This window comes from Elaeis guineensis, chromosome 11 (assembly GCF_000442705.2).
Source record: "Elaeis guineensis isolate ETL-2024a chromosome 11, EG11, whole genome shotgun sequence".
NCBI lineage: Eukaryota > Viridiplantae > Streptophyta > Magnoliopsida > Arecales > Arecaceae > Elaeis > Elaeis guineensis.
The window spans coordinates 99,879,608-99,905,432 of record NC_026003.2 but is presented as its reverse complement, the minus strand read 5'-3'; the positions used below and the strand labels follow the sequence as shown (position 1 = coordinate 99,905,432).

Below are 25,825 nucleotides of genomic sequence, written 5' to 3'. Positions count from 1 at the left end.
CTTTCTTCTTCTCAACCTGCAAGAATGGGTTTCGGAATCCCGAGCCCGTCCCGGTCCTGTTTTCTCACAGGAACGGGACGGGATGGTAGGGATGCCCCCCATCCCGTCGGGACATAAAACCTTGATTTTAAGTACCCCAAAACAATATTTTAGCATAATGCAGCAAGTGGAGCATCGGTTTCTTATTTTTCAAAAAAATATCAATTTTGTTTGTTGAGTTCTTTCTGAGAAAAACTGCTGAATGAGGCTAATCTCTCTCATATCTACCAGGTACTATAATCTGGCTCATGCTGTTAATGAAAGAGTTGGAAGACAACCCTCGATGTTACGGGCTGGTACTCTAAGAGACTATCAGCTTGTATGTTGCAACTCAAATGTATTTCATTTCTTTTACATCTGTTAAACCAGGCCAAGGGATGTCATGTCATCTTTATTTGCTTGTTTCCAGGTTGGACTTCAATGGATGCTTTCGTTGTACAACAATAAGCTGAATGGGATTCTGGCAGATGAGATGGGGCTAGGCAAGACTGTACAGGTTGTTCACTATCATAATTTCTTAACTGACCAGATTAATTTATAATTTTGAGCTGCATTGGTAGAGGATATTCTCTTTAATAGCAAACATAAACATTTCTCAGTTAATTTAAGACTGAAACTTGATACTAGACAAATTGTCTTGCTGTTGTGCCATCCAGAGAGGTCTTGCGTTAGTGTTGCTTTTTTATCTTTTATATGCCCGATGCCAAACTCTTTACTAAAGCAGATAAATTCTGTAACATGGTTATTTCCTTGTGCAAACAGGTGATGGCATTGATTGCTTATTTGATGGAATTTAAAGGGAACTATGGGCCACATCTCATAATTGTTCCAAATGCTGTTTTAGTGAATTGGAAGGTCAAATCAATTTCTATTCATATTTGTTGGTTTGGAATATTTTCTTTTTCTAAAAACTTCTACACTGACATCTTTGTATTTATTTAGAGTGAATTGCATAATTGGCTGCCAACTGTATCATGTATTTTTTATGTTGGTGGAAAAGATGAACGATCCAGGCTGTTCTCTCATGTAAGATCCTCACTTTTCTTACTTCCCTTGAAAAGTTTCAGCATGTTATAGTTGTTTCCTACTCAAATGAATTGTTTGAGAGGTGTAATACATTTAACAAAAGTAATCTAAGAGTTTGAATTGACAGAGGTGTTCATCAACCAACATTCACACAAACTTACCTTCATGATTGTAAATATATATTTGTTTGACTTAGATAAGGAGAATCTTTGATATTTGATATCTGATTTTCGAACAAGGTTTTAAAGTTCCACGTACAAACTCGTACTAGTCACTGTCTGGTATGGTATGTACCACAGTATGTGCCGGCTGGCTTGGCTTTCGGCAGGAGAAAAAATGTAAAAACACCTTCCAGCTCAAGCCTAGCAGTACAAGGTGGATCAGTGCTGGTCCTGGTTAGTTCACTCATGAATTACAGTTGCTGATTTTTTGCCCATTATGTATATTCTGACTGGGGCTGGTCGATATTGCAAAGAATTACACTATTTCTCCCATCTCTCCAGCTAAAAGATCCGCTTCCTTCCCTCTCCACTGGTTCCAGTCTCCACTCACTTGTAGCTATAATACAGTGGCAAAAAATTAATAACATCGACCTTTCTTAGTTTGTCCTTTTTATTTCCTCACACTCACCCTTATCTGATCTCCAAGATTCTATGACCCCTACACTATCCATAATGTTCCATAATGCTAACACATGCTATATGGAACCTAATTTAGCACCATACATTTTAGCTTTTTATGTATCATAAATTTCTTGCTTGTGGGGTTAGTTTGGTGGTTGATTTCAATGTAATTATATTGTATGCAGAAGACATGGATATGATTTTGGTAGCTTTTGATTATTCTGGTTTAATTTTATAGTAATTTATGATTGTTTGGTTGATATTAGTTTTATATTGGAATTTAAATGAAAAGATGACTCTAATTTTTGGTGGCAAAACTGATTAAAGGAGTTCTATTTTTTGGCATAGTATATATTTCTGCGGAAGAGAGTCTTTGCCAAGATCAAGGATCTAAGTGGCTATTTTTATTAGCATTGTACGAGGGGTTATAATTCTACTGCTCGTGTTAGCTGGTAGCACTGTATTACCAGTTAGCATCCAGTTCTTGCTGAATTATATCATTGTCTATTGGCTATTTTTGATGCATGTGGCAATGACAATTTTAACTAGTTTCTAGCATTAGGGATTTACAGCCTGTTGGCCTGTTTTAAACTTGCACCCAGCTGTCGTAAATGCCCTTGTTCTTGTGCAAAACAACCTAGAGCTTTTTCTGATTGATTTTTGTGATGTTTTTTCAAGGATTTAGAAATGTGAGTTGTAGAACTGAGGGGACAATGAGACAGTTATTAGTCTGCAGTGGATTAAAGTTCAGTGATCAAGGTAATCCATGATATGGAGCAGTCATGAAGTGCACCAGAAAATAAGCTTTTCATGGTTTTGGTGGAATATGTATGACTCCAATTGTGTATTAATCAGTGTTTAGAAACATGGAAACTCAACTCACTCAAATTTTCAATGATCCGAGTGGATTGGTGCCTCAGACGAGCTAGCTCATGAGTCACTACAAAAATAGTTAATATAAAATAGTATTAAATTAATGCAAATACATATTTACATACTAGATTAAATGTATATTTATATCCTAATATAAATACATTTTTGATATAAACATACATACAAATATATAAATATAATACAAAAAAGCTAAAAATATATGATATAATATCAAACTAATATGGAAAAATCTATAAAAATATAAATATAAAGTATTAGATACTAACTATATAAACTTATGTGCACTTTAATATAGATGGATTTTTTTTTTTCAATGACAATTCTGAATATTTGATTAAGTTGGATCATGGATCCACTTAAAAACTTGGCCAAGTTGTTGAGTTGAATCATTGAGTTTTTGATTAAATCATTTACTTGAATATAATCAATCCAGCGAAGAATTTTACTGATCTGATCTGGATTGGGTGATCTTAAGTTGGATTGTGGAGCTTTTAAATATGGGTGTTAATGTGTAAATGGAGTTTGTTTTCCTTTTCTAATTTACAAATTTCAAACTTATTTATGTTTTTAATATTGACAAGTAGGTGTATAATGTTAGTGTATACAACAGATTATTTGGAGCACTAAAGAACAATCAAGACAGATATATGTGATGATGTATTCTCTTTGATTTGTTTATAGTAGATGAAACCATGATTATTTGTTTAATTCATGTCTATACCCATGTATGGATTTAATAAATAAAAATTAAAGAAGTGTATCTTAGTTTGCTCATTGCAAATCTTTTCATGAGCTTGGATGCTTTTCTGTGTGGGTGCATGCCGCATGTTTGCTCATCATGGTACGGTTTGCTGTGCAAGCTGGTCGCCAACACGGGCTTATCGGATCATGCTTTTAATCCTCATGCATGATAGGTTGTATTGTAAATTTTAATACCAAATTCATGATTTGAGAATCCAATCACAAATCAACTACTGTAGTTACAAGGACCTGAGAATGCAATAGAGAAGGAAAAAATGGAGATTTGAGGTATTAAATGATGAAAATTTGGGTTGATACAGGTAGAACAATTAGCATGTAGGTTTCACGAGAAATGAGTAATTTTTATTAAGCCCGGCTAACTGTCCACAAGTCAAAAACACATATGTGCTATCTAAAAGGGTACCTGTATTCTTGATCATATTGTGCATGGGTGCATACTCATGCTTGCACTTTTATTAAGTCTTATTTACTAATGGGCCAATCCTATATAAGTCAAATACACATGTATGTGTTATCTAAATCGCTGCCTATATCTGTCGATCATTTTGGAATGGATGCATCAGCATACTTGTGTGTGTGCCCGCACTATTTACTAGTGGGCCAACTGGAAACAAGTTGAGTACATAGATATGTGCTATCTAAGTTGGTGCCTGTATTTCTTAATCATATTGTGCATGAGTGCATGTGCATGCTTATTTGTCTGTGTTTATGTGTGAGTAATTTTTACTAATGGACAAATCGCACACAAGTCAAATATGCAGATGTGTGCTGTCTAAATCGATGCATGTATTTCTTGATCATATTGTGCATGGGTGCATATTTGTGCTTTTATGCATGTGGGGTGTGTGTGTGTGTGTGTGAGAGAGAGAGAGAGAGAGAGAGAGAGAGTCATTCTTACCATCTTATTTACTAGTTGGCCAGTCAAAGACACATATATGTGCTATCTGAATCACTCTCTGTATTTCTCGATCATCTTGTGCATGGGGGCATCTGCATGCTTGTGCTTGTGTGCGTGTTTGCCTGTGCATGTGCATGCAGATTAGTGTTCTTGGCAGGGGATGTATGCCGGGCAGTGTTGGTTAAGTGGTGGTTACTGGATGGTTATCATATAACCAGCCAAACATGGTCAAAAAATAAAGGTAGGTTAACTCTAGCAAGTCAATACACCAAAAAGGTGCTTAACCTGGCAAAACTTATTTCACTCTCCCAGGTGAGAAAACTTTTACTCATAGAACTCTCTCTTCTCCCTTTATTACATTTTCCCACAACTTAATCCACTAATTCTCAAACTTCAATCAAACGGCCCAGGGATAAGTGATTAAGAGTTACCTTGAGTTAAATGTGTCTTCATAGTCAGCCATCTAGCATCCAAACACTACCTTAGTGCTGAAAACGGACAAGATATGAATTGACAAACACTACCTTAGTGCTGAAAACGGACAAGATGTGAATTGGATATCAGTGTATTTATATTTGTAACCATTTTAATTTAGTGAATACAAATATAGGTATAGATATTAATTGGATGCTAAATTTTGTATTCATATTTGTTTTAAATGGGTTTGGATATGAAGGAGATATTGACAATATGGTTACTAGCAAGGTTTGCCATCTAAGTATCAGACCCTGTATTGGTACCATCCTATTACAATATTGATATGTGGTATGGTGCAAGATGGCAAGATGTACCAAGTGTTGATATGGTATAAGACTCCATACTGGTATGGTATGGTACGTCTAGTATAGTATGGTGCCGATCGGTATGGTAAACCTTAGCTACTAGTGTGGATATAAATCAGATAGTTCAATTTTATGAGTAGAACAATTTTCCGCTTTATATTTTTTTTTTCAACTTGAAATTAGCATATAAGCCTCCCAACTTACTTTTGTTATATTCTAAGACAAATTAATGATTGTATAAAAACAATAAAGATGTAATTGCATCTATGTAATCATCTGAATCTTTGAGTGGATCCTAATACTTCTGCTACACTGCATAATTTGGATTAGAAGAAAACTGTCTATATTTGGACATGACCATCAAGTTAAAGATGTCACTACATGGAGAGAAAATTAGACAAGGTCATATTGATGTTGACACTTATTTTACTTTGGAGTCTATGAGAGCTAAATGAAAGAAAATAGAATTGTAAATTGAAATTGATATTTGGATATGGATCGGATCTTGGTGTATCTGTATCTGTACCCGCTTTTCTATGATGGATACAGTGTTGTTAAAAGTGTTCACCTAGGTTTAATTTGGCCAGGCTGCCTAGGCCAAGCTTGCTTGAACTCTACCTCTTTAAGGGTTTCTGTTCTTTTTTTTTTTGGTTATTGCATGTGGGTTGATTGATGGCTGCCGACATGTCAACCAACAGTGACAAGTGGGAGCAATGGCTGCAATGACCAGCATTTCATCTGGCCATTCTTCCACTTTTCCCCCTAAATTTTCCTGTTTGTTATTCTACTTTCTATATTCTATTTAGATTGCCTATCCTCTCACTTCTTGCTAGGTGCTGGCTACTTGGCTTGTTTTGTAGCTTGTTGTGTGCTGCAGTGGCAGCAATTCTGTTCCTGTTCTCTTTGTGGATTTTGATCTTTGGATGTTATAAGCATGAAAAATAGATTTACGAATCATTATCCCACATATCATGACAAAAGGGCGTATATAGAATATGTGGACATGCTTATTTGTATATATGATTAAAATATGAATAATAAAATCTTAAGGAGCTTTCCTCCCCAAGTGGCCGCCTAAGCACTAGATGCTTGCCTAGGCCATACAAGGGGTACACCACTTAGCCTTGCTAGGCAATTTGACAACTGTGGATGAATACGAATGCATATACAGATATTAGTCAGATGCCATAATTTGCATCTCTATCTAAATAGATTTGGATACAAAAACGGATTTGGACAGATAGTATTTTACCCATTCCCTACGCCCTATCTACTTCTGTTTCATCATTTGGTCTATAGATGATAAAATGTTAGTGGATAATATTATTTTGATGCATCTAAGATTGAATTTATTGACTAAATGAGGTAGGTAAATGTGTGATATATGATTGGGCTGCTTCTATGGCCCATAACCTTGATATATTCTGGAGGTTATATATTACACATCCCAATTAACATATTTACACATACAGTTAAGAGAACCTACTCACTAGCTCTTGAAAATGCTAGCGTTTCTCTGGTTTATCCTCATGGTATCTTCAAGTACATAACTCAGTGTGTCAAATACCTACTTTAGTTGCCATTTTTAATTACAATTTTTTTTAAAAAAAAAATCTTAGAACATGTTCTAGTTCAATCTATGCTTAATGAGGTTGACATCTAAAAGTTTAGATCTGTTGTCCAGGAGGTTTGTGCCATGAAATTTAATGTGCTGGTTACAACATATGAATTTATCATGTATGACCGCTCAAGGCTGTCAAAAATTGATTGGAAGTATATAATCATTGATGAAGCCCAAAGAATGAAAGACAGGGAGTCAGTTCTAGCTCGTGATCTTGACAGATACCGTTGCCAAAGACGGCTGCTTCTTACCGGGACACCTCTGCAGGTCTGCTTATTTTCTAGAGCATGAAATTTTTCATTTTAATTTCTGGTTACCACAAGCACACATTAACATGGATACCTAGATAAGAATCACAATAATTTGAATTGCATGGTTCTAAGATACTGCCGTAATAATATGCACACAATTTCTCTCCTGATTTCTTTAATTATTCGAATTTTATCAGTAAAGGTAGAAAGCTTGGGCAGGCTAGTAGTGCGAACAATTTTGATCAGTTTTGGTTGAACCTGTAAAGCTTGGATCTAATATTATTAGTGATAACTAATAATATAGAATTGGATATGACTAAATAGAATTAATAGAATTCTATTTTTCTAATAGATATTTCTGATAGGAATATATGACTAATTAGTAGAATTTTCATTCTATCATATTAATTACATTAATGATTATTTATCAAGATTATAATCTTCTTCCAGTCACCAGTTCATCATGATTGCTCAGCTATGCATTTTTAGTCTTCTTATCCTACCAAGGTATCCTCCTATTTGTTTTAGTTAAATAGGTTATGTTAGTAGATAAAACATGTAGGTCCCCACTGTACTTGCAATACCTAAAGAAGTAAATTGAGTTAAAATGACTAAAATGCCGACATCAGTAGGTCCAACAATAGAGCAAAATTTGTAATAGCCTGATGTAGAACTTGATAAATGAGACTTCCTTTTTTTTCCCCCCGATGTGGAGATAAATGGGACTTATAGCAAGGAAGCAAAAGAGAGCTGTTCTTTATGGGCTAATTTTGTCATTTCTGGTGAAACATCCTCTGTTTTCTCTTGATACATTATGCTCGCGAGTTTTTGCTTAACTGATTTAATTGGTTAAAAGTTGTAGGTGAGGTGTCTGATGCAAAGTTCAATGATAGTAAACGAATATATGGCTATCCTAGGTTAGGGGCAATAGCCAGTTTTCTCCCTTTAATATTAACCTTATTTTATAGTTGTTTGTGATTCTGGTGTTATATAATATGTTTCTTGCCATTTAAACCTTAGAATAATATCTAGCTTGCATTGTTATATACCGTATTTACTATTAGATGGTTCATGTTGTTCGCTACAGAATGATTTGAAGGAACTTTGGTCCCTCCTGAATTTGCTTCTACCAGAAGTATTTGATAATCGGAAGGCATTTCATGATTGGTTCTCGAAACCCTTCCAAAGGGATGGTCCTTCACATAGTTCAGAGGAGGATGACTGGCTTGAGACTGAAAAAAAGGTTATTATAATCCACCGGCTTCATCAGATATTGGAGCCCTTTATGCTAAGGCGTCGTGTTGAAGATGTGGAAGGGGCACTTCCTCGGAAGGTGAGTATTTCACCAAGATTTTCTTTAATCTGTTTTCCTGAATCATTAGAAGAAATATTGAGTTAATTCATGATTACAGGACTCCATTGTTTTGAGGTGTAGAATGTCAGCTATCCAGGGTGCCATATATGATTGGATTAAATCCACTGGTACCATTAGGGTTGACCCTGAGGATGAGTTGCGCAGGGCTAAGAAGAATCCATTGTACCAGGTTAAGGTCTATAAGAATCTTAACAATAAATGTATGGAGTTGCGGAAGGCATGCAATCATCCTTTACTAAATTACCCTTATTTTAATGACTACTCCAAAGAATTCATTGTCAGATCTTGTGGTAAACTTTGGATTCTTGATAGGATTCTCATAAAACTCCAGAGAGCAGGCCATCGTGTGCTTCTTTTTAGCACTATGACAAAACTTCTTGATATATTAGAGGAATACTTGCAATGGCGACGGCTTGTCTACAGACGGATTGATGGCACAACCAGTCTAGAAGACCGTGAAGCAGCTATAGTGGATTTCAACAGCCCTGGATCTGATTGTTTCATTTTCTTGCTTAGTATTCGTGCTGCTGGAAGAGGTCTAAATCTCCAGAGTGCAGACACAGTGGTGATATATGATCCAGATCCAAATCCTCAAAATGAGGAGCAAGCAGTGGCCAGGGCTTATCGCATTGGACAGCAGAGAGAGGTGAAAGTCATATATATGGAGGCAGTTGTTGACAAAATCTCAAGCTATCAGAAAGAAGATGATTTGAGAAATGGAGGTACAGGAGATCTGGAGGATGATCTTGCTGGTAAAGATCGGTACATCGGGTCAATAGAGAGCCTCATACGTAACAATATCCAACAATATAAGATTGATATGGCAGACGAAGTTATAAATGCTGGACGGTTTGATCAAATAACAACGCATGAAGAAAGGCGGATGACTTTAGAAACACTATTGCATGATGAAGAGAGATATCAAGAAACTGTTCATGATGTTCCATCCATGCAAGAGGTAAATCGCATGATTGGTCGTAGTGAAGAAGAAATTGAGCTGTTTGATCAAATGGATGAAGATTTTGAGTGGACTGGTGATATGATGAAGCACAATCAGGTTCCCAAGTGGCTTCGTGCTGGTTCTAGAGAAGTAACAGCTATTATTGCTAATTTAACTAAGAAACCGTCAAAGAACATTTTAGCTGAAAATATTGACTTGGAATCAGGTGAAATATATTCTGGTACATCCCCTGGTAAAACTGAGAGACGAAGAGGTCGGCCAAGGGGTCCAACAACTAACAAAAACCATTCTGTTTACATGGAATTGGATGATGAAGATGGTGAGGATTCTGATGCTAGCTCAGAAGAGAGGAATATATACTCATTCCACGAAGAAGAGGGAGAAATAGGAGAATTTGAAGAGGAAGAATCTAATGGTGCTGTTGATGTGCAGCATACTAATAGAAATGAATCGGAGGAACAGGGTTTAGCTTATGATGATATCCCTCAAACAATGGAAGACCGAAGAAATGTTCTTATGTTTGAAGAAGCTGGTTCATCAGGATCTTCTTCTGGAAGCCGAAGATTGCCTCAACCTGCTACTCCTTCTGTATCTTCACAGAAATTTGGATCTCTATCTGCTTTGGATGCCAGGCCGCATCGTCCTTCAGAAAGGATGGTGGGTAGCTAATTCTCCTTCAAATGGTTATGTTATTATATACTTTTAGCTGGTTTTGTTATTTTATACTTTCAGCTGGTTATTTTATATGATATTTTCATGTAATTTTCAACTGTAAAATTGGTTTAAATGGTCCAGCAAGATGAGCTTGAGGAAGGAGAAATTGCGGTATCAGGTGATTCTCAGATGGATCTCCAACAATCAGGAAGTTGGATTAATGAGCGTGAGGATGGTGAGGATGAACAAGTTCTCCAACCAACAATAAAGCGTAAGCGCAGTCTTCGGGTTCGTCCAAGACACACTGTTGATATCCTTGAAGAAAAATCCAGCAATGAGAGAATCTTCTCCCAGTGTAGGTCCCAGCTTCCCTTGCAGGTGGACCATGACTATGATATGCAATTTAAGACCAATTCAGAACTGGAGACATTTAGTGAGCCTGTTTCAGATAGGCATGATGTTAACACTACTATTAAGCAGAGGCGCAATTTACCATCAAGAAAGCCATCAAATATCAGTATGCCAAAATTCAGCACATCAAGATACATGTCTGGATCTGCAGAGGATGCCAATGAACATTCCAGGGAAAGTAGGAATAGCAAGGCCACAAATACTGGTGACCCTAGCTTCATTGGCACAAAAATGTCAGATAGCATGCAGAGGAAGGTAGCTGTCCTTGTCTTGTTTTTCTCTTTATGTTAGTAGCATGCATATATATGCATCTGTGTGTGTGTGTGTGTGTGTGTGTGTGTAAGGACTAGATTTTTCTGACCTGCTTGTACTTAAAAAGAAACTGAGGCTTTATATTTCTAACCTTGTAACTAAGAAAGGATTATATTGTATGAGTTATTAAAATTATTCGTTCTTTGATAATTTGTACCATGGCTTAACTAATAAGCCTTAGCCAAGCTATTTGCATTTGGCTAGTTTCCACATCTTTCAGTTTGCAAGAACTAGCATTTTCTATGATGTAAGTAATGCAGCTGATGTATTTAAGTTACATGTATGAAAGAAACAAAATATGAAGTATGGCTGTTGAGTTCCACATACATTTTGCAAAACAATAAAATCATTTTTCTTCAGAACAATATTTTCCAATTTATGTCATTGTGATACTGAGACGGGTGTGTGAGGCAATAGATATTTCCTGTCATTTATCTTCTCTGACACAATTTAGAACTTGCAAATGATGTTGAAAATAGTTTAGACAGCATTCAAGTTTGAATTGTTATTAAGTTCTAGGGTGCACTGCCTACAATAATTTTCTTTTGTTCTTTCCTTCTCTAATAATTTAATCAGCTGTATCCTACTTATATCATAAGGTTATCATAAATGTTAGCCGTTCATGCATAAAATGATGCAACAACCTCACATTTGCATACATGTCTCCCAAGGTGCATTGCAGGCAAGAAGCAGTTTGAATACAAACTCTTAAGTCTGAGCTTATAGGATGATAAGTGGCACTAGCTGTATGGTGTTAAAATGAGACTCCTTAGTATATGCTTAGACATCAGGTATAATTCTATGTATTTAGTGGTCTGAGTGTTACCTTTTGTTCAAGTTTGTGCATCCCCCTCCCTCCCCACCCACAAAAAGCGGGGTGAAAGGAAAACACGGTAACAATTGATTAGTAGAATACGATACCAAATTTAGGTGTGCATGTTTTTTGCATTAATCTGGGATGCTATTTTATTTTCTTGTATTTTTTTTTCTCAATAGTTCAGCTCCCTCTAAATTCTATTTTGAGTTATAAATATGAATTGTAACTGTTGGGTCCTAGTTATGGTCTTGATTATACACTACCATGACCAAGGTTCAAATCTCATAGTAACTTATATTTGATCAAATTAGATCTTTTTTATGAGTTGGGGGTTGGGCGCGGGGGGGGGGGGGGGGGGGGGTTGTGTGGTGGGGTTTCCAATTGAGTCCAGAATTGACTATGCTGGCAACTCCTCATGCCTAGAAAGCTAAAGCATGGAACAACCATGCATGAAAAAAGAAGGGAATAAACAAGAAGATATGCTGAAGTCTGTTAATCTGATGTAACATCTTTTAATGAGATAGATTCTGAAAACCAATCTTAGTTTTGAATCTCGTGAATCTAATCAATCCGGTTTTAACTGTTAAAACAAGCATGTGGCTAACCTGAATCTCATCGTAGAGGTTTCAACTTTGAATGGACCTAGTGTTTGCCGTATCTGATGCACGGGTGGAGATGAATGGACTTCCTAGCAGAGATTCGCACACCAATTAGTTTGCTTTTAGTATTAGAAAGATGATGTCATCATTAAAATGAGTCCTTTTGGTGCATTTAGCACATCCTAAAGACGTGTCTCATCTAGATGCCTGAAAATCATAGATCATGTAGCTGAAACAGATATCTTAGTTTCAAGTTATGACCCTGGAAAGCAGGGGCAGTAATTGAATACACAAATAGGAAAGGAAATAGGAGAATTTAACTTACAACTGTTTTCAGTTCAAAAGAGGCATAAGCAACGTAAGATTAATTATGTTAATGGAGAATTGGAGATTGTTGCTTGATTGGAAAGTTCTCTTTGAGGTTCAGCTGTAAAATTTCCTTGGAGATTATCTTGTGACATGTCAGCATGTCATAGGAATCTTGGTTGTGGAAGTCAAGAGTCAAAGGCTTCCAAGTTGAACATCTTGTTTGTCGTACTGGGATTGGGTTTCTGATAGCTTTGCTTTTTGAAAATCTTGGGTCGAGGTTTCAAGTATCAATTTCTAACATACTATGTAATTAATATTTTATATTTGTGATGATAATAAATTTGTGCAATCTGATTATTATCATGATGATAACTTGCCCCCACCCCTTTTTTATCTTTATATTTACTTGAAGAAATAGATTGATTTATAGATGAAGTTCTATTTACACTTTATGGAAAAAAAGCAGCTATTTCATTTAGAAAATAAATTCTCACATTGTTAGTCTATATCTGTCAATTAATGAACAGTCAGTTTCCTGATTATAGATAGCAATGAATATGAACATGAATTATGTATTTCCTTCAAACTCTCTTGCAAAATCACTATCTTAATTTATGATATGCATTAATGATCTCAAGCCATTGAATGCACAGTGTTACTGCATCATCATTCCCATGCGTAACAAAAAGGGTAAATTAGTGTATGGGCAACTATCATCATATTTTATTGTTTTATTTTGTAGTGCAAGAATGTTATTAGCAAGCTTCAAAGAAGAATTGATAAAGATGGCTATCAAGTTGTTCCCCTGATTTCTGATTTATGGAAGAAGAATCAGAATGCTACTGTTACAAGTAATGTTCTAGATCTACGAAGAATTGATCAGCGTGTGGACAATTTAGAGTACAATGGGGTGTTGGACTTCATAGCAGATGTGCAGTCGATGTTGCAGAATGTTGTTCACATTTGCAGTTACTCATATGAGGTATGCTCATTTCATTCTCATCTTAATACTTTTTCATAGAAACTAAATTACTGAAATCATGCAAATTATTGGCATGTGTTTATCTAATTATGAAATGTTGGTGAATGATTGAGTATAAGTGTTGTTAATTGAATGTTGCCTGTATAAAGTGAAAGCCTTCATTATGTCTATAATTATTTGAAATTACATATTTATAGTAGTTTTACTAAATCTCTGATAAGAGCTTTTGTATCTCATTTTCCAAAGTCATCATTTTGTTTTAGTTGGTTGGCACGATAACCAGAGTGGGTAGCCCTCATATTGAGGTATCTAGATGTGTTGGAAATAGATTAAAAGAAATTAAGCAAAATATAAGGTAACTAAGAAAAAGTAATTTTACATATAGTTCTGTTTAGAGGTCTCAAACAGGCAAACTATTTTGTAAGTAGCTTGTTTTCTGGGTTCTAGCTTGAAAAGGGCTCACTCAATTAGCATATCAGCTGAGCTTGATATTTGCCCTGCTTGCTGGATGTTAAGGTTCGACTTGATTAAGCTTGAAATGCATATAATATTCAATAAATATACCATACATTATTGTTTCTTGTTATTATTTATAATGTTTAATTGAATTTTATCCATGAAATTTTTGCATAAATAGGAATTCCATATTTGTATATTTACCTGTCAAGAAGTGGATTGTGCATGTATGGCCCATCTAACACTTTAAAATTTGCACCTATTGCCTTTCTGCCATCTTGCTTTTGTTTGTGTCATCTGGGCTCTGCTTAATTGGCTATTTTTCCTAAATAAGGCATATTCCTTTTAAGGTGAGTACCTAATTTTTTTGTGCTAGATGTGTATATGTAGTTTATACTTTTTGATGGTAAATCAAATAATTAAGCACCTTTTGGAGATTATATGTGAAAGAATCCTTGAAAAGATTAAATGATAACAATACTTCTAATTTGAAGGATGTCATTTAACAATGCCAGCATATGTGCAATATTTAGATTTTGGAGTGGCACATGTGCAAGTTTCATGTTTTTGGAGGGATATACATGCACAATTAGGCACTTTTGGAAGTGCATATGTGCAAAAATCCCAATATCTTATATATAAGAAAAGAATTGATTTTTACTTTTAAATCGTAATCTAATGATTGTGATGTTTACTTTCTAGTGACATTCGAAAAAGTTAGTTTGATGTCTAACAGTGGAGAATGGAGATTAGTCCAGCCTATGTATGTGAAAGCCTTGATAGATCTTAAGGTCTTGCCAGCCCCTTGAACAAGCTGATTGCAAATCAGCTTTAGATTGCGCTTAAGTCTGAGTTTGAGATCTGCTTGATCACTAAACAAGTCATGCTTAAGGATGCCTTGACGTTCTTGAGCTTTGTTATAGGTTATACCCCTATGTGATGACCTTATGCAGTTTATAGTACATTAACCAATAAAAATGCCAATTGTTATTATAAATAATGTGGTAGTACTAATAAATCATGAAAAAAATACTTTCCCGTAGTTGAAATTAATGTAACAAGAAAATTGACCAGATAATGCATAAGTAGGGTTTGCTGTACAGGTCCGAATCGGCTGGTACAGGGTGAACCGAGCCAGATCGGCAGCTAGCCAATCCGGTTCGGACTTTTTTTTGGGAAAGTAAGGGGTGTCAGACCGAACCGGTTTGTTTGGTCCAGTACGCTGCCGGAACCGCCCGAACTAGGTGGTTCAGGTTGGTACGGCTCGGATCCGAGCCGTATCGATCGTGGCATGTGGGGGGGTGTGGGGGTGGGGCCATTATGTCGGGAGGGAAGCTTTAGCTTCCCCTTCCTACCTCCTGAGACCTCTGGCTTTCGAGTCAGAGGTTCAGTTCATTGCGGAAATGAAAGAGAAAAAATTTGCGGAACCCATGGACGCGAGAAATTTTGTCATAATCCTGTTGAAAAGGTGACAAAAGTCAACCAAGAGCAAGGTAATCTACCATTCTCTTAATTTTTTTTTTAATTGTTTGATCGAAAAATGACAAAGTACAAAATTAAGAAGAAATCATATCAAAATTTGTGATTTGGATATGATTTCATTATATATTGTAGATCTTTAGATGATCTACATGATGACGTGAAAATCATTAATTTTTTTAATTATTTTTAAAAAAAATTTTAATATATTTTTGAAAAAAAATTAAAAAAATTTTAAAAAATAATTGTAAAATCATATTATTAAATTGTTGTGCTTTGTTAATCTTGTAAAGATGAGTAAAAAGAAAGATATAGAGCGTGGTATTGATTGGGAGCATGGCGAGATGTTCTCGGTTTGGCACCATTGGAGATGCAAATGGTACAACACAGAATTCAAGGGAGGAGGGGTGATTAGATTGAAGCAGTATTTGGCTGGTGGTTACGACGATGTGTTCATGTGTCAGAAATATCCACAGGAGGTATGCCAGTTGATGAAAAAGCACTTTATTGATTTTAAAGCATCAAAGGAAAGGGCAAAGCAGAAAAGGGTAGAGATGGATCGTCGAGCCACAGAGCCACCTTTCTATACTCTAGAGAGTCAGAGGAGATTTTCGCTCCAGATGATGAGGAGGTACAGATTGAGGTTGCCATGCAGGTGAGTCTGGATGATCAGTATCGGTTGGAGATGGTCAGATATAGGGAGCGATTTGGACCATCATGCTATAAATTGGAGTCCGATTTTGCGACTGCTGGGGAATTAGAGTCCAGGAGGACCACCTTAGTTAGAGAGACCGACAGTAAAGGCAGGCACGGTATTTCATCTATGTTGGGGGCTTTTGGTAGTAGATCTTATAGAGACATGTCAGCAGGAGCCACTATTCATGATTTGGATCCACAGATTTTTACCAGCAAGGATTCAAAGCAGCAGAGGATTGACAGCATGTTGAAGAATGATAAGAAGGTTATGTGGCGAGCTATTGGATCATGATTTCATTTCAGTCATATTTCAGCACATGCAGCAGACAATACTTACTATCGGTCTGTCATTTCAGCTATATAGGTTGTCGGTCCGAGTGTGGATCCTCCAACGCCTAAGGACATCTATGGTCAGTTTCTTAACAGTAACAAGGAGGAGCTACAGAGATGGATTGCTTATAAGAATAAGTGGTCCACATACGGATTGACGGTGATGTGTGATGGTGGATCGGTCCTATCAGATGGAGCATCATCAATTGCTTGACATATTATGATGAAAAAATATTTTTTCACAAGTCAATTGATGCTTCATATAAGGTGCACGATGCCGCATATATCTTTGGACTGATGGAGGAGGTGATTGACTCAATGGGAGAGCAGAATGTCGTGTAGGTCATCACAGATAATGGGTTGCGATATAAGGCTGCTGGAGAGTTACTGATGGAGCGACAATCACATATTTATTGGATCTCATGTGCTGCACATTGTATTAATCTTATGTTGATGGATATTCGGAAGCTTCGTAGAGTGCAGCAGACAGTAGACACGGCCCAGACTATTACTAGATTCATTCTGACAAAGGATTGATAAGATAATGAAGGTTATCAAGCCATTATATGAGGTGCTTTGCATCGTGGACAGTGAGAAATACTCTCAGATGGGCTTTTTATATATGATGGAGAGGGTAAAGAAACTGATCAATGAGATAGATCCAAAACATGCTCAGGAATATATCAATATCATCGAGCATTGTTGGGACTACCATATAGGGAGGGATTTGCATCTAGTCAGTAAGCATGAATGAAAAATTTCACTAAAAATTCTTTAGCTTTTGTACTTATGTAAGTGTACTTAGTTATTTGTGGATTTATCTGCAGCTTACTATTTGAATCCGAAGTTTCAGTATGCCACACTTGAGATAGATATGGATAGCGAGCTTCTCACTGCTCTCCGTAATGTGATATATAAGATGGTGTCCGATTCAGAAATCGCATCTATATGCCTGCAAGAGGTATGTTAGGTTACCTAATGTGTGAGCATTTAGCTGAATTCGATCCGTAATCAATAACATATTTATTCATTTAAGAAATATATTTTTCACAAACGAAATAATTTAGAGAGGGGACGAACAGGTTTGGAGTCGCATTGACTGTCGTAAGCAAAAAGAAGATGAATCTAGATAAATTATATATTAATAAAGAGAAGACTTTGTTGGTGTTATATGCCTATTATAAAATATGATATGTAATTTTGCGTAATATTTTTGCACCTGAATGGTGGCTTCATTTTGGACAGTCCGCAGATAATTTGAAAGCTATGGCGATCCGCATTCTTTTTCAGACGGTCTCTTCTAATGGCTGTAAGTGCAATTGGTCGACTTTCGTCCTTATTCACAGCAAACAGAGAAACCGTCTAATACAGAAGTGCCTCAATGATTTTGTATGTGTTCACTATAATTTGAGATTGAGGCTAAAATGTATCCAGAAGGAGATGCACCTGAAGTATGCAGATCCGACATTAGGTGATTATGATGATGAGGGTGACGATCCGATGATTGGATGGCTTGTAGGGTAGCAGCAAGTGCCAGAGCTTGATGAGCCGGAATCTCCTCTACGACCGGCCAGTATGGTAGCTAGGAAGATCAGGGGGATCCAGGGCAATGGGCAGAAAGAAATATTTCACATAAGGTTCCAATTGATCAGCCACAGTTTGAGGGGTCACAGGAGGGACATTTATCACATGACTCGATGTCCGAGACATCCTCGCAGATGTTTGAGCGAAAAATGTTTAGATGAAGTCGGTCAGCAACAAGACATCCATCCTTCCAAGCATAGGAAACTCAGTCACAGAGGGGCACAAGGGGAGGAAAAGGAAAGACAGTTGCACGTGCACCACTCTCGAGAGTGCAGGAGCTATCTGGCTTAGATTTGAAGATCAAAGAGAGTGATGATAGTACTAATAGTTATGAATCTGATGATCAGGGAGGGACTGGAGGACATGAGATTACTATTTATGAGACACAACCGCTGTGGTATTCGATTCACCGGTGAGTCTCAGTTTACACATGCCACACAAGATAGGGATCATGGTGGATGAGTCGGTAGAGACCGTGGAGAGCCGATTTCATATAGACGACAGGTTCCTAGAGGTCGTTCAGCACACGATGCAGCTGTAGACGATCTTGCACGTGGAGTAGGATCCATGGATGTATCTGGATCATTCTCGCATTATGGTTCCTATTACCCGCAGTCACTTTATGATCCATATGGATATGGTGCATCCGAGACATTGTCTTCCAGTGGTTACTACCCTATGCAGTTCGGAGCATCTTACGGATCAGATTGTGCTACCGGTATATTTGGATGGGCTCCTCTACAGTCATACCATCATCCCGAGGATACTCTAAGAGTCAGAGTTTGAGTGAGAGATCTAAGATGTCTTATAATCTAGAGAGGATGCTTTATCAGATAAATATTCAGGAGTACAGTGCTACTTGGTTAGAGGGATGGACTGATGTTCCTTCAGACTATACCGGTGATCCAGATATCTACGAGCGTCACAGACACTCGATGAGATATTAGATAGATGTAGAGTAGACTCGAGGTTAGTATGTCATTCTTTGTGCTTTTTACTTTAAAAGTTTAAATATATTTTAATGCATATTTATACATTTATTTTATTAATTTTAGGATGATAGAGTTGTAATATAATGTAAATATGTATTTGAATCAAGGTTTCCTGTATGGCTGTACTGGTACCGAACTCAAAAATTGAACTCAAATATATAAATAAATATGTAATATAATGTAAATTTGGGAGGATAATCATGATATTAACTTGGAAACGCGTCCCCCTCCCCAAAAAAAAAAGGGAAACAAAATCAAAAAAAAATTATACCGGTACCGAACCGATATGCCGGAGCATATCGTGTGTCGGTACGGTATGGTACCGTACCACACCGGTCTGGTGCCGGTACGGGTACCGGTACTGGTACAGCAATCTTTGTGCATAACAAATATGCAACTGGCAAGAGGTTACTAAAAATTGTGACCGAAGAGTTTGGGAACTAGTTAGTTACTTTTTTGCATGGAAACTCTCTCATTTTTCAATTAGTTGTGGTCATACCACTGCTGATATCCATTGTTATCTTGACAACAGGTAGATCAAAATATAACTCTCAATGCATTTGCTCTTTAGCTTCTATTCTTCTCAGTCTGGATGAGCCCGAAGTCCTTTACTGGCTTCAAACATTTCCAATCATCCTCTCCCATTTTCCTCCACCTTTCCCTCTCCCTCCCTGTCCCTCATCACCTTTTACACTACAAAGCCAGCTCCCTGATTCTCTGGCCTCAATCTGCCTGCTCTTGAATAGGCTTGATATATCAGTAATGTTAGCTCTAGTGTGTTGTAGAATCTCAGCAAACTCTTCTTTTCCTATTCTTCCTCCATTGTTGCTGTGGCAGCCTCACTCTGAATTGGCAATGAGAAGGTAGAAGAGGAAGGAGTTTGATTAGGCTTTCACACCATCAATCCCAAGGACCCAATTCTGACCATTCATGTAGAGCAGACCTGCAGATTTACTATTACGGCAGCGACCTCACCCCTTTCCTTGAAGGGGTGATGAGGCAAAAGAGAGAGTAGGATTTTGAGACTTCCAGCCCATGGCATGTAATGTGGTAGGATTTAAATGATACCAAGTTTTGACTAAGATGATACAATTATGTAATCATATTGCCTCCTTTTTGATTATGTGATTTAAAATAACAGACATCCTTATATGATTAATGAAGATTAATTAAAATCCACATGCAAGAAAGAATAATATGATGGAAGTCGAGGATGTCTTGTTACCTACAGGTTCATGAGGGTCCCGTATTGACGAGGAATGGTGTTGGAATTGGGCCAGGACTGGTCAGGTTTCCATGCAGCTGAGGATTTGCTTGGAGAATTCTTTTAGGCTTCTCAGCCCAAAAGTTTTTAACAAGGTCAGGTCCGAGCCTGACCCAAAATTAAGTTTGGCTCAAAACCCAAACAGACCCGACCAAAACCACAGTACCTTGGAAGTGATATAAGAGGTGGTTGTAGACGTAGTGAGCTTGTTGTGGTTGTCGTAGACCCTGACAAAGGAGCCGATGGGTTTGGACTCGAATCTCCTCTGGTTCTCAAGCACTTGGTTGGCATATGCATGATGCATGGAGAAGTCCCCTCTGCCCCCTGGCGGGGGCTCACCGGCCCGGGTCCTGGTGTGATCGCTGCCCCTCTCAGTGCCTCCACGATCATCACTGTTGCCACCAAGAGGCCTCCAGCATGCAAATAGCAACATCAACAATGGTCTTAGCATCCCATATACCTCATTTAAGCTCGAGCCCCAGCCCTAACCCTAGAAAGAGGGTAGCAGGAAATGCTAACCCTTGATAGAGGGTTTCAATTTCTTGGCATCACGCCAGGGGGGTGGGGGAGTGGGGATGGTGGGGTTCTCGGAGATAGGGATGGCAACAGGTAGTGTACCTGCAAAATTTCTCCTACCCGTATCCGAATCCGTTTAAAATCTTATGACCCGAATTTGTCCCAAACCTGATTACGAAATTAACCAAAAATCCCAAACCCGTCCCATTTAAAATTGGTACCCAAACCCACCTGATTAACCCCCATTCATATTCATATTATCATGTGAATAGAACTATAAATTGAAAATTTTGTAACCAAAGAAGTATCCTTTTGATCAAAAATTCCCAAACCCGACAAAATATCATGCTTCTACCAAGATTAAGGTCTCAAAACCTTGATGGACCAACTCACACCACCACAACTCGCACAAAATCCCATATGCTTGAGAAAAAAGCCCCAACCGAAACCTAAGAAACCCCCCCAATCTCCCTCAGGTGCTGTCCTTCCCCACAGATCTATGAACAAGAGAATGAAATGAAAAGAAAACAAAGCAAAAAGGAAAAAAAATGATCAATGGTCTTACCTTTTAATTTTTCGGTCTTTCTTTTTTTTTTTGTTGATATAATGGAATATCAACCTAATAAACCAAATCGAATTTTTTGGTTCGGTTTCAAGCAATTTTTATAGATGGCTGGTTAAATTCAGTTTGGTTTCAAGTGGTTTTTGTAGATGGTTGGTTCGGTTTCGGTTTTAGAAACCGGTTTAAATTGGTTCGGTTTTGAATTTAGCTTTAAATCGACCCAACCTGACCGTGTGCTCCCCTATCCTTTATCTTGTGTTTGGTTGGGGTTATGAGAGGGTGGATGGATGTGGTTGGAAGGATGGATGGCCTATATCCATTGTTTGGTTCAAAAAACTATAGGAAAGATGGATGAAAAAGAATGGGATATCCATCCACCTTGACCCACCAATTTGCATCCTCTCAATTTGGGAGAATACAAGGAAGAATGGATAGGTATTGATTGATGGATTTTTGTATTGGCAAAATAATCCTTCATTAATTTTTTTGATAAAACTATAATATTTCTTCACTTTTCATTCATATTATTTATATATTTTTATATATACTATTAATCATATATTATTAAATCTTATTACTAATTATTTTAATTTTAGTATGTAATTATGATAATTATAATTAAATAATTAGAATTATCTTCCATTTCTCTATTTTTATTTACTTTTTTTAATTAATATTTGTGTAATATTAATTAACTATTAAATTAAATTATTATTTATTTATTTATTTATATAATTAATTTATAAATTATTTATTAAATTAAATTAAAATTAAAATTAAATATTTATATAATTTTTCATATAATTATAGATTATAATGATTATAAGTTTATATATTGTTTATTTTTAGTATAAATAAGTATTATAAATTGGATAATAGTAATATTTTTTTATTAAAGGGTAGTTTAGTAAAAATATCATATAAATGTCATCTATCTTTCCTTTCATTCCTCGTATATCAAACAAAGGAGAAAATCATTTCTATCCATCCTTCTATGTTTCACCAAACATATAAAAGGATGGATGGATATTCCATCCATCCTCCATCCATCCATCCTTCGTACCAAATAGAGGGTTACTATCTCAGAGTTGAATTTGAAGCTCCTTATAAGAAATGCCAAATGTCCCTATAGACCAAACATCCGAATATAGAAAATAGGGTTCATGTGAAGTTTTCTCAATTACTTTCTTTATTTGGTTCATGTTCATTTCCTTTAAAAGATGGTAATCTCCTTTCTTCCATGCAAATTTTTGGGTTCCTTCATGTTCTTTTTTCTTATTGATGAAGAGGATCTGCCAATAGAGCAGTCTGTCTTCTGATACGAAAGGGCAGAAATGTCCTTTCTCAAAATGGTCTAAGATCTTGCGGTTGTCTCTGCCAGTGGACAACCCAAAAAAAATGTACCAATATTTGCTGTCCATCCACAGATCTGTAGGCTTCTCTATAGGTATGTAGCAAGATAATCCGGTCTAGTAGTTTCGAGGATTCCCAATAGACCTCTACAAATGTTTGTTTCAAACAGAGAAATAGCACCCCACCATTTAGTTTAGTGACCAGGGAGATCCGGTCATTGTTGATATGGTTGGGGCTCACGAACTCTTTTACATGGGCTGTGTTTTATTTCTGATAGTCAGGGCACTAAACTAGGTTCAATACATATCCTATTATCAGCAATGGACAGTGCTGGGGGTTAAGGATATATGTTGATATGCTAATCATAATTTTTTTAGGGATTTTATAGTGATTGGCTGGTGCCTTGGTAAAGCAGTAAAAATGTTTAACCTTGGCTTTTTATCTCCAAGTATGCACCATCATCTTTGAGACCCCACTCACGAATATTTTTTCAATACTTGATCATTTTTCCTATCTATGATATGGGTGGGCTTAAGGTACGACTTACGAGTGTAATAAGCCCTCACCAAAGCATGGGCCTCAGAGAAAATCTGACCCAAAGATCTTAAGATGAAAGAGTTTAGGGAAACTATTCTACTGATATCAAGACTGATTGGAGGTTGAAAATGATTAGACCTAATGTTGGGAGATGTATTGGCAGTGGTGCTCAGTGAGATAGCCAGTGCATGATTCTCTGCACCTTGATGCAACATCTTATTATTGATGTCACTCCTTTGTTGCACTACTCTCAGACTCTATTTGTGCAGCTGAAGATGTGGCAACTTCTATCTCAATTTTGATGAGGCGGCAACTTCAACCCAATTTTATGTAGTTAAACTAGTTATTGTCAAACGGAGTTGTGATAATTATTTCTTTTTGTTCCTGTCAAAAAATTCTCAAATCTACACAGGGAGACTAATGCTTCATTCAGTTTTTTTTTTTTTTTTTTTTGGTATTTGCATACCTCCTCTACTAGCAATGCCAATGGTAAAAAGCCTTAATTTTGCATAAACAAACATGCAGTTGTGATATTAAGGGCAATATTGCTATCTTGAGGATTTTTTTTTTTTTTTTTTGGCCCTTTTTACTTGCTAGAGAGTTTGATATATGATCCTTTAGGTATGGTCTTGTTAATCTTTTAATTCTCTATGCAGGTAAAATATGAAGCACGAAAACTTCATGACATGTTCTTTGATATCATGAAGATTGCATTCCCGGATACAGATTTTCGAGAAGCTAGAAATGCATTCACTTTTTCCTCTCCTGGAGTAACTGGGACTTCCTTGTCTCCGAAACTGGCTGCCTCAAGCCAAAGCAAGCCACATAAGACCGTCACAGAGGTGAAACCAGAGCCAGGTCCTGTCAAGCTTGCTCCTCGTGGCCCTGTGCCTCCGGATGAAGATGGGAGGACCCGAGGCCGCCCTTCCAAGTCCCAGAAGGAATCCAGGCCTGCTGGTGGGAGCGGTGGAGAGCATCCAGCACCTGAGCTCTCGCCTTTGCTGACTCACCCGGGGGATCTGGTCATCTGCAAGAAGAAGAGGAAGGACAGGGACAAGCCTGCTGTGAAGAGAATGGCCCCCATGTCTTTGCCTGGCCCAGGGCCAGTAGGTCCCTTATCTGCGACTAACCCACGTCAGGTGGGTCCCAAGTCCCCGCCCAGTAATACTCGTAGTCCCAGAATCCCGGTCCAGAAGGATTCATACCCAACTCAACAGGCATTGCATCCCAATCAGTGGGCTTATCAGCCAGAACAGCAGGCTGTTGGTGGGATAGGTGGGCCTCCACGCATGGACCAAGTCCAGTGGGCCAAGCCTGTGAAGAAAATGAGGACAGATACTGGCAAAAGGAGGCCAAGCCATCTGTGAGTTATGATGTGTATGTATGTCTTACTTTGTATGCTCTAGCAATCAAGAGGTGATGCATCCCCACCAGCCTTTCTCTGTATGCTGCTTTTTTACATCCCCCGAAACATCATCTCTCATTTGATGGTAGTGGCTGTGATGATAGTGTTTTACAAATTTAAGGAAAGACGAAGGGAAAGAAACAGTTTCTTAGCAATTAATTTGCTTATGTTTCTGTTCTTAAAGTGTCTGTGAGGTATCTTGAATTTCTTGGCATCTTCCAGAATTAATGGTACTTTCTGTTTGACTCCCTGTCATTAGGGGCAGAGCCAGTGAAAGGACCTTGTGTTTTCTTCATCATTAATGTTCTCCCATCATTACTACTGTAGGAACTGGCAGTCCTTGGCTGCTTTGCACTGACAACGCCGGTTATAATGTCTCCTGAGAAATGGGAAGGGAACAGAGCTGACATGTCATCTGGTCTGACACATGGTCTCCACCTGGATGATCACCCAACAGCTGGCATGTCCCATCTTTCTCCTTACAAGGAAAATGTATCAGCTTTGTTTTCAGCACAAAAAAGTAGGTCTTTTTTTTTTTGGGGGATTATGTTTTTTTTATTATTATTTATTCAACCTAGCCAGATGGGAATGACTAGATCGCAATTGGACAGTGTAAACGGTGCTTTTCTCAAGCTGATTGTTTTTGGCAATTTACCATATTAGTGCTATTTAGGCTTTGGAAAAAAACACTAGCATTGCTTGTCCTGAAGTTGAGAAATAAAATAAATAGGGGATATGCAAACCTAGATCCTAAACTTGAATATTGTGGTGTGCGTTATCTTTGTTAATAGGAGATGCAAATTAGTCAGATGCAGAGTTGAAACTTTCATCTGCGGCCTGCTTGCGGTAGAAAGCGGACTTCAAGATCTACGGGTGTTTCATGGTAATATTTAGTGCATCGAAGGGCATGTGATGGTAAGCGCACACATCAAAATCTATTTTGCATTGGAGGTGGTTGCAGTGGATTTTGCCCGTTAGATGTAGCTATTCTTTGTTTATCAGTGCTCGACGGCAGACCCAAGGCTTCAACGGCTGACATGAGTCCGAGGCTTGCGGTCTTGTGAGTGAAGGTGGTCATTAGCTCTTGTGCTGTGGTAAGATCTGAAGTGTCGATGTCTATATACCGTGTTCCGTAGTGCCAGTGCATATGGTTTACTGCATAAAAATATGAAATTAGAAGAATGGAAAATATGTATAAAATTAGATCATGTATTTGGGATATGTTCTAGGTATGCATACTAGCCTGGCACAAATATCATTTTTAGTGATGCTTTGTGATCAAATGATTCTTCTATTCCTCTCAACTAATTACTTGAATGTGTTTAGGCTACCCAT

The 25,825-nt window shown here is 37.4% G+C and overlaps 1 protein-coding gene across 1 annotated transcript in view; it reads left to right on the top strand.

Annotated features, from left to right (window-relative positions):
- The window catches only part of LOC105053595 (ATP-dependent helicase BRM), a 31,673-nt gene extending 7,000 nt beyond the window's left edge, over positions 1–24,673 (top strand). Inside the window, exons 5-14 of the mRNA XM_010934828.4 lie at positions 271–358; positions 449–535; positions 802–894; positions 982–1,065; positions 6,709–6,912; positions 7,984–8,229; positions 8,309–9,889; positions 10,028–10,552; positions 13,077–13,316; positions 23,742–24,673. Of these exons, the coding sequence (XP_010933130.1) occupies positions 271–358; positions 449–535; positions 802–894; positions 982–1,065; positions 6,709–6,912; positions 7,984–8,229; positions 8,309–9,889; positions 10,028–10,552; positions 13,077–13,316; positions 23,742–24,452 (3,859 nt within the window). The 3' untranslated portion in view covers positions 24,453–24,673. The remainder of the gene's footprint in view (positions 1–270; positions 359–448; positions 536–801; positions 895–981; positions 1,066–6,708; positions 6,913–7,983; positions 8,230–8,308; positions 9,890–10,027; positions 10,553–13,076; positions 13,317–23,741) is intronic.
- The last annotated feature ends 1,152 nt before the right edge of the window (positions 24,674–25,825 follow it).